The sequence below is a fragment of the Varanus komodoensis genome, unplaced genomic scaffold (genome assembly GCF_004798865.1).
Source record: "Varanus komodoensis strain SLA01 unplaced genomic scaffold, ASM479886v1 scaffold30, whole genome shotgun sequence".
Classification (NCBI taxonomy): Eukaryota; Metazoa; Chordata; class Lepidosauria; order Squamata; family Varanidae; genus Varanus; species Varanus komodoensis.
Genome location: NW_025335762.1, coordinates 6,819,634 through 6,829,289, shown reverse-complemented (window position 1 = coordinate 6,829,289; position 9,656 = coordinate 6,819,634). Strand labels below are relative to the sequence as shown.

The window sequence follows — 9,656 nt, the reverse complement described above, 5'->3', positions numbered from 1 at the left end:
GCCCAGTTAATAGGATGGATTCCCACCCCTGAACTGCATTCCTCCCACGTTGCTTTTCTTGACCCACACTCAACCCTTGGGCTATTGAGTCGCCTGAACAAATCCGGTACAAGGATGTCTTCTATGTTTTGATGTAAGCGGTCTGTGACAGCAGGATTCCACCAGAGGACCCTAAACGGCAAAGAAGCAAAACAGAAAGAAATGGAGAGTGGGGTGGGGGAAGGAATTCTCTTACTTATTTATATACTGCCTTATCTATCTCATAAAAGCCATCCATCTGGAGCAATGCAGCACACTGAAACAGATTCCGACGACGGAAACCCCACGACAGTCAAAATGAGAATAAGAAAAGGAAATAAAACCAAGCCATTAAAAAGGACACCATTGCACACACTGCTGCGAACAGCAGCTCCAGCCCGCTTTAAGTCCCCAGTGAACGATGCCCTTCTCCAGTTGTGGAAGCCAGCGCGAGGCAACGAAGCCCGCAGCTGGCCGGAGGCGGCTCCCTGGGCCCGGATCCCTGGCCGTGCGGGAAAAGGACTCATTTCCCGATCTGTTTAGGAACTGACAGGCCGGCTCAGATGGCGTAGGCGCCCCGATGGCGTAGGCTCCAAGGCAAGCACCCTCCCCGAGAGGCATTTCCCTCGCTCCTCCCCTGCTTCGAAGTCGCGGAGAGACCGACTTCAGAGTAGGAGGGACTCGCCCGAGAAAAGAAGAGCGCCGCCGAGCACCCGACTTCCAACCTGGTTAAACAAGGGTGAGTAGCTCTCCAGCTGGCTAACTCTGGTTAAATTTGCTAGAGCGTTTATAGCTGCCCTCTTGCAGATCTCACGGCCACACTGCTCAACTCGCGTTCATTTTTAAGCTGCTGCGAAAGGACGCACGGTTGGGAAGGGGCTCCTCTGTAAAGCACGTGCGCTTAGGATTGGGGTGCCGGAAAAGAGGGGGTTTATGATTTGAATAAGGAGCCCCAGAAGCACTGAAGGCAAATGGGATTGCCCGGTTTTCACTCCGAGCCTGTCCTATTTCATTGCATAATGCAACAGAGAAAACATCTGTGGCATTTTTGTTTTGCAGAGAGCGCTTTGCAATTCGAAACCGCCCAGACAGCTTCGGCAGTGGGACGCGATAGAAATGAAATTAATTATAATAATAAGACAGCCGTGCAAGCCAACTTTCAGTTGGCTTCTAGCAGCATACCCCCTCTGCCTGCACTTTATCTTTCCGAGCAGTTTTAATCATGCGCTGTGATTCTACGACATGGAGAGTAGGGGTTGTTTAGATTCACAGGAGACCAGGCGATTCTGAAACTGGTCACGAAGGAAGAGGCTTCTCAGCCAAGGGCCGTTCCATTTATATCCAGAGGGAATGGAAAGCCAGGAAAGAGCATGACCTGAAGTACGAAAATGAATTATGGACTTGCTGTCAAGATTCCTTTTGTTTGGATTTTAAAATTTTACCTGCCTAGCTGCTTCTAAATCCTGGGGAAGGAGAAAAATCCTACTTTTTCATTGAAATGTATGGCATAAGAGAAAAAAAAATCAAAAAAGTTGGCATCATCCTATTGCATGGTCTGGCATGGTAATGTCAAAACTGGCTATATTAGACAGTGCACATTCCTTATGCATTGGCAGATCTGCATATTTTGAGAGACAGACTTCAGAACGTGGATTTGCCACAGATCTCCTGCTACTGATCAAGGCATAAGATAATTCTTTTCATTAGCTGTGATTTTGTGAACACTGCAGAAAGCTGGCTCTCGACATTTCATGCCAAATCTTATTGTGTTCTTGCCAGTTGAGTGTGGAAGCTTTACAGAACATCCACCTGACAGAATCCACTGGTTTCCCACTTTATGTGGCTTCTGGACACACTGAGTGTTTGAAGCTTTCACATTATTGTGAATTGACCGTCTCCCAGGTGGCCCCATTTTGTATGAAATGGGCCTCCGTAATTCTCTGGGAGGTTCTCCTTGACTTCATATGAATTATCCTTATCTGAGGGCTGGGCTGGGCTGGTGGCTTTCTGGAACTACACAGCAGAACATTAGTCAAGAGGGAACCAGAAAGGTGGAGGCAGGTTCTCAGCATCTGTTGGTGGCTGGTCCATCCAGCACTGTCAAATAAAAGGTTGAACGGGTTCAGACAACACAGTAACACAAGGGCTGAGTATGGGTTCAAGTGCTGATTGTCCCTGGCCCCTGAGTTATGGTTGAAATACGGATTATTGTGTTCTATGAACTCAGCTGAGGTCACAAACTATGGTGAGCAACCTGTGGTTCATAACCCAACAACAAACCATGGATTCTCTTCATGGGCTATCCGTGGGCTATCCGTGGGATAACCTGCATTTCAACAACAATCCATGGCTCAAAAACAATGCTTGCTCAATCCTGGTTGAGTTGTCTGAACCCTGCTGGGGGCTTGATCCCTAACAACCTTTCATAGGATACATTTACTCTTCCAACATCAGTCTCATTTTGCTCAATTCCTGCTTGTGGAATTATTAATATGAAATAAAAGTAGCAGTACTACTTATTGTGTAACAGAATAGTTGGTTGTACTTGCAGCCTGTAAGAGGGAAGTTCATCAGTCTAGCAGAAGAGTTGTAACACCTTTTGATGCTTATGGTGGAGACTTTCAAGCAGGCAGAAAGATATACCCATTTCCACCAGCCTGAATCCTTCCCTGGCAGTACTATGCAACATTAAAGGGCCAGCTTTGGAATTGAGTGCAAGCCCTGAATCTGAGCACTTTCTTGGTGTATATTGAGAGATGGGAAGTGAGATTCCTGGAGGGTATTTATTTATTAGATTGATATCCTGCCTTTTTTCTTACAAAGAACTCAAAAGTGGCTTACATCATTCTCCTCCTCCTGCTCTCAGCCTTATCCCCATAAGGGAGGATAAGGTTGGGCTGAGAGCCTGTGACTGGCCCAAAGCCACCCAGTTGGCTCCATGGCTGAGTGGGGACTAGAACCCAGGTCGCCTGAGTCCCAGTCCCGCACTCTTAACCACTATGCCACACCAAGAAACTGGGAATTGGTCATCCTTCATTCCTGAAGCCACTTAAAATTAAGCAGGGGATGGAATTCTCTAATTCCTACCACATGATAGTTTCTTAATCTCTTGCACACTTCTATATCCTGTTAGGACCTCAAGCAAGGTGTTTCTCTACTCTCCTCAGTTTTCTTTATCTTCCATTGACATCCTGAACTCTAAGTCTTCCAAGTGCAGTCTATCTTCTATGGATGCTGCAAAGTCCACATGTTCTCATCCAGCTATTTGATGGTTTCCTTTTTTTTCCTTTGAATTTGCAAGCTGTTATATTTGTGTATATTTGGGGAACCTCTGAAGTATCTAGAAACCCCCACATTATTTTGAGTGCCCCTGTTTTGCTTTCCTGCTTTATTACATGTGTTTGGTATTCAAGGAAATGATGCTGACAATTTAGCACCACTGATCTACATGGAAATTTCCAGATTCAAATGGGTGATAATCAACCAAAACAAAACAAGCCACTCCCTTGAACTGAGGAGCTTAGGATTTAAAGAAAGGAGAGTATTACAGGGGACATATATCAACAAAACATGTTTGAGTTATGCAGTTGAATGCGTATAGCTAAATAGATTATTGGATGATGCTCTGACATAGGGGCTCTCTACTACAGTATTGTTTTGTTTTTCTGTTGGTTTACCCTCATGGGCTTTCTGCATCCCTTTGTCTCTTTAGAATACATATACAAACACAATTTATTGTACAGGATATTATAGTCCAATATTTACATCAGTTAACAAAAGAACCTGGAAACTGAACACAATATCTTCAAATCAAAATAAATTAAGTTTCATTAAAAAAATTGGGCAGAGCAGAAATGGAAGATTTCTGCTATTGTCTTTCTGCCATCTGGCAATAGAAAAAATAAGTAGCTTTTTTAAATGGTTGAACTCTCAAAATAGCTAACAATATACATGGTAGAATGAAACCCCATCTCTCTCTGCTCTGTTGTGGTCAATCTGTTCCGTGATTTGTCCCTAGAAATCTCAGTGGAGTTGTATTTTCTCTCCTAGGCTAAAAACAGCATGCAAGGGTGCTTCATGGTTTGAGCAATCTGGAAGAAATTAGTGTTTTTTGTCCCTCTACTGTAGGCACATGTGTTTTTTAAAGCAAGGCTGCTGTTTATGTGCTATTTGTCAGCATTTGCCAGTTAAATTACAGTGGAAAGTTGTCCAGACGGCCCCTGCTGCTTAAGTATCTCCCTACGTTTTTATTCCATGATGTAAACATGGGTCACATTTGCCAAGAAAGCGTGATCGTGAGTGAGTACAAATGTGAAACCAGGGCCAGAAAATCACATGGGTGGGTGTAATTTTGCATGCTCTGAGCACATTGGAGTCTTAAGGTTCACAGCTCGATCTCTGTTGTCTTAAGCAGCGAGTATTCAAGGGTTACATAAGATAAAGCTATAAGATAAGATGTTATAATACAAAATAATAATAAGCAGGAAAAGGCAGGTTAAAGCTTAAAGCAAAAACTGAAGCCAGGGAAACCAGAACAGCAAGACATGGGCCAGCCAAGTGCTTACCCAGAGAAAGAAGCCTTTGTGAGCTTTGTGACCCACATGTTTGGAAGAGCTGTGAACAGACGGTCCTCCATTTCAAAGGCCATCCAGGCCAGTTAAGATAAAAGGTGACAAGAGTGGTCTTTGTGAAGATGCAGATTTTACACTGAGTGTTAGGACCTTGAAGCAGCCAGAGCAGGATTTCTCAAACTGTGGCTTGGGACCCCTCAGTGGGTATTAGCCTACCTTCAGGGGGGCTTGGGGGGCTGCAGAGTTCCCATTGCCACTTTGGTGGCCCTGCTGTGACTCTGTGGAGGAGGAGGAAAACAGGATGGAGTAAGCAGTTTTCTCTACTTGGAGCAGCGGACCCTAACCTGCTAGGTTCAGTGAGTCCATTTGGAATCTTGAGAGTGCCATGGACACTCTCACAAAATGACCGCCATGGAAGGACTCACTCATTTATGAAGTGGCTGTCAAGGTAGGCATGGACTGTCACAAAATGCTAGCTCAAGAATGTAAGTACAAAATGGAGAGGCAGGGTATGAATGGCGAATGGGAGCTCCAAAATGGAAAGCCATCAGAGTCTGTGGTGGGATGTGGGTGACCAGAGACAAGACAAGACAAGACAAGACAAGACAAGACAAGACAAGAGGGACCAGGAACAGGGCAACTGAACTTCAGGAAAGACAGACTCCAAAAAGTGGGTTTAATGGAAAGTCCAGAACATAGTCCTGGTACAGGCTGAGATCAAGAACCGGCAAAATAAGAACATGGTAAAGAACAAGCCAAGGGTCCAGAATCAGGAGGACAAACTGAGGTGCAGGTGCCTTGGACAGGAGGACAGGGCAGGAGGCACAGCACGGCAGCATCCATGGCCAGGCAAGATGCGTGAGACCACGGGGACCAGATGCAGTGAGGGCCGGGCACGGCGCAGGGGCTGGAGCACAGCTCGCAGGGAGCCCTGCGTTACTGAGGCAGCTTGGCAAGGCAGGCACAACAGCACGGCAACCTGAAGGGGCAGGGTGCGGGCGCAGCAGCAAACAGGCAGGCCCTGCAGTGTGGAGGCAACACAGCAAGGCAGAAGATAGCGGAGGGGCAGCCAGGCAAGTGCGGGCACTGCAGCTGCAGAAAGGCCTGAGTTGATGACTTCTGGAGGGAAGAGCTTGCTCTTGTATAGCTCTTCCCCCAGGACTTCTAGCTGGCACTTGTTAGCAGACTGAGAGGTCCGACAGGGCCTGGAACAGATCCTGCAAACGCAGTGGCAGGTCTGGTCCAGGTCACCAGAACCTGACAAAATGACACGTTGGAACTCAAATACAGTGGTTTAAGATGTTAAGAAACTGTTTTAATTTTTAGTATAATTTTTATGATTTAGACTAATACATTTCTATTTCTATTTGTCATCCATTCATTATGTTAATCTATAATTATGTATAATCTATATTCATCTGTCATTATAATCTATTGTTTATATTATCAATTGCATTTTATTAATTCTTGCTCACTGCACAGAGAGCTTCAGCTGTGGACTGAGATCGCAATTCTATAAATAAATAAAAGATGACACTTTGTTTTGTATCATAGGAGTCTCCCAATAAAACAGAAACAATTTAAAATCATTTTATGCAGGGAACACAGTGGATACCAAGGGAGATTTCCATACTATGATGGAATCCAGACACACTGTCTCTGGATCAGCAGTTTTTTTCGCCAAAATGGGTAGGCTGAGCGAGGATCTTTGCAGAGCCAATGTCTGTGCTCAGCTTGAAGAAAGCTGAATCATGGAACTCCTTGCTACAGGGAAATAGGTGTGGCAAAGATTTGAGCTATTTTCCATGAGGGATTAGATAGCTGTATAAACCAATTCCCATCAGTGGCACACTTCACCTCCACCTGTCACCGTTTTATGTCTGGCTGACCTCAGTCCTTTTCAGCCATCCCAAGCAGGTAGAAAGTAGAAAGGCAGAAAGTCTGAGAAACCCTGATCTAGAAATATCAGCCAACTTGAAAGAACAGCAATTATGTGAACTTGTTGCATTGCGTTGTGTTGCATCACATTGCATTTTAATTAATCAGTTAATTAAAATTTCAAACTGCTCAAGAGCTGAAGTTCCCTAAATGGCTGACACCATGTTTTGAAGATGTAGACTACCGTGATATTCCTCTATAAGTACCTCAAAGGCTGTCACAAAGAGGAAGATCAAGTTCTCTTCTTGCTAATGCCAGAGTGTAGGACATGGGATAATTGATTCAAGTTGCAACAACCCAGATTCAGGCTGGACATCAGGAAGAACTTCCTCACTGTCGGAGCAAGGCGACAGTGGAGCAAGCTGCCTAGAGAGGTGGTGGGTTCTCCCACACTGGAGATGTTTAAAAAGAAACTGGGCAGCCATCTGAGTGGGATGGTGTAACGTGGCGTCCTGCAACAGCAGGGGGTTGGACTGGATGGCCTTCATGGCCCCTTCCAACTCTTCTATGATTCTGGGTTGGAAGTGTACATTATATGGTGGGTAATGGAAAACTCCACTGTGGAGTTTTGGCTTTCAAGGGTAGAGTTCTCGCCCTTTCTCCTCTAATATTCTGCAGCTAATCGTCTCTGGAGCAGCAGAGCCCCCTTTGCAGTGTGGGCAGGCTGCATTTATTTATTTATTATTTATTAAAACATTTTTTATGCCACCCCATTCGCCGAAGCCTCGGGGCGGCTTGCATGGTGACTAGAGCACAGCTGGGGAGAGACAGGCCCTGAGTTTGAGCAAATGCTTGGTAGACTGTGTAACCTGGCAATCATGCAGTGTTCTGGGTGACCAAATAGACTTACGTGATTTCCTGGTCACACCCTTGAGTAAGGTGCTCCATGGGATGGTTCTGAGGTTGCTGAAGCCCAAGATCAGTTCTTTGGCGCTCTCGGAGGCTCTCGGTGATGCCTCTCTACACTTTTGAGGATCTAGTGGCTGGACTCCAACACTTCCCATCTATGACTGCACCCAACAAGGTTCCTCACCTAGCTGTGGCTCATGGGGTGGATTTTAGCGAATGCAGCCTGGTGACATGGACAAGCTGCTTGCAGTTATGTGGCCATCTATGCCTTCTCTCAGTCCTTGTCGTTCTTGGCAAACTAACAAGAACAGGAGGAGGATGGGGGTGGGGAGTCCTGGGAGTGGCTAATGGGCTTTTCCATGAAGAAGTGTTATCCGGTATGCTGAAGAAGGTGAGAATGCAACCACGCTTGAAGAACGGCACCCTGGGACTTGGAGGTGTATGAGAATTTATATTTGGTCATAAAGCACATGATCAAAGCCCTAAACAGAACTGTGAGCACATGTCTGCTGAAAATGTTTGCAATTTGCCAGACAAGTGCAGGCCTTTGATTCATGCAACTTTCCCAGGTCAATTCTGTGCACATTTCCTGCTGTCCGAATCTGCCCTGCTTTAGCCTGTGGAGGAAAGTTGCAAAAACTGGGGGAATTTTACCTTAGCTCACTGCTCCATTTGTATCATTTTCCTATTCCAGCAGAGCGAGCAGGATTTCGAATGAGAACAAGAAGTAGGCACGAGACAAGGTTTCTGTGTCTGCAGAATCTCAGCCATCTCAGACACGGCTTGTCTATTCACCTCTTGGTGGACCCAAGGATTTGGGACACCCTGTCATTCACTTTTAGGGAAGGGAAGAGAGACGCATGTTGTGGCACAACTGCAAACATTCTGGGATGAAACCTATTATCTAGATTTGTTGCAGTCTGGATTGATGCCTGGTTTGCAGATTGAATTGGCCTTATTTGTCCTGTTGTTTAATGAGAGATACACAGAGACTGCAGTGTTGATCTCCTCGTGACTTTCACTACCATCAGCCAGGGTTTCTTCCTCAGCTTTCTCTGCAGGATGGGCATTGGATACAGTATACCTCAGTGGTTCTTTTCTTACCTGCAAGATTAATTTCAGAATGCTGTTTGGAGTTTCCAGTGACTTGTGCTATGGGGTGCCACAGGGCACTATTTTGTCCCATATGTATGTAACGCTAAGGAACACCCATGTAGGTATCTGGAGCTAGGTGTCATTAGGATGCAGATGACACCCTGCTGTATGTCTGTAGAACTTGTGAATCAGATGGGGCTCTGGGACTGTCTTCTGAGCTTGGTAAATGGCTGTCAGGTCAGCACAATACGTTGGTTTTGGATGGAGGTGCACCACTGAAGGAATAGGTGCAACAGTGAGGGTGTTCCAAGGTTTGTTCTAGTTACTGCAGTGCTCAAGAGACCCCGGTGGCTGGGTGTGCCTTTTTTCAGAGTGTGGGGGTTCCATTATGGTCTGAGTATGGTCTGAAGGCACATAAGGTGCCTACAATGTTGAAGCTAAGCAAATCTGAGACTGGTCTGAACTTGGATGGGAGACTACCTGGAAACCACAAGAGGCCACCTTGAGTTCTACAACTGAAGAAAGTTGGGATATAAATATAAATAAATAAATAGATTTGGAATCACCCCAGATCAAAGTATTGTCCGTCTAGCCTAGTAACTTCTGTGCTGGGTGTCACTGGTTCTCCAGAACTGATCTTTCACATCACATGTTACCAGATCTTATTGTATAGTGGAGGTTCTGAAGTGGGAACATTTTATAGTGAACACATGTTGCTCAGTATATGAGGAACTGTAGAACCGTTTTGGATCCTCCACTCCTCCGCTTTCTGATTTGCATTTCACAAGCTGTGCCTCCTCTGCTGCTGCGTTAACAAGATTCCTTCCCGATTTTGTTCTGCAGAAGAATCATGATGCGAAAGCACCTGGTGATCTGCTACATGGCACTGCTCCTGGTTCTGCTCCAGACTGATGCCGTGGCCTCCAGAAGAGGAAGCAAATCCCGCGGCAGCAGCAAACCCAGCAGGCCTTCACACAGCAGACCGGCTCATCAGCCAAGCCGACCGGCTCATCAGCCAAACAGGCCGGCAAATAAACCCAGCAAACCCGTACACAACAAACATGTCCAGCCTGCGCAAAATCCCCCACCATACAACCCTGCTTATGCCCCACAGAATCCCGCCAACCCCCCACGAAATCCCGGGAACCCCCCACCATACAACCCTGCTTATGCCCCACAGAATCC

The 9,656-nt window shown here is 46.0% G+C and overlaps 1 protein-coding gene across 2 annotated transcripts in view; it reads left to right on the top strand.

Annotated features, from left to right (window-relative positions):
* Positions 1 to 528: 528 nt before the first annotated feature.
* LOC123027094 overlaps positions 529 to 9,656 on the top strand; it is a 10,926-nt gene continuing 1,798 nt past the window's right edge. Inside the window, exons 1-2 of one of the 2 annotated variants that reach the window (XM_044437500.1) lie at positions 529 to 757; positions 9,315 to 9,648. In XM_044437500.1, coding sequence (XP_044293435.1) covers positions 9,322 to 9,648 — 327 coding nt within the window. In that variant the 5' untranslated portion in view covers positions 529 to 757; positions 9,315 to 9,321. Of the gene's footprint in view, positions 758 to 2,995; positions 5,038 to 9,314; positions 9,649 to 9,656 lie in introns of those variants that run through there. The other variant, XM_044437499.1, reaches the window with a different exon arrangement.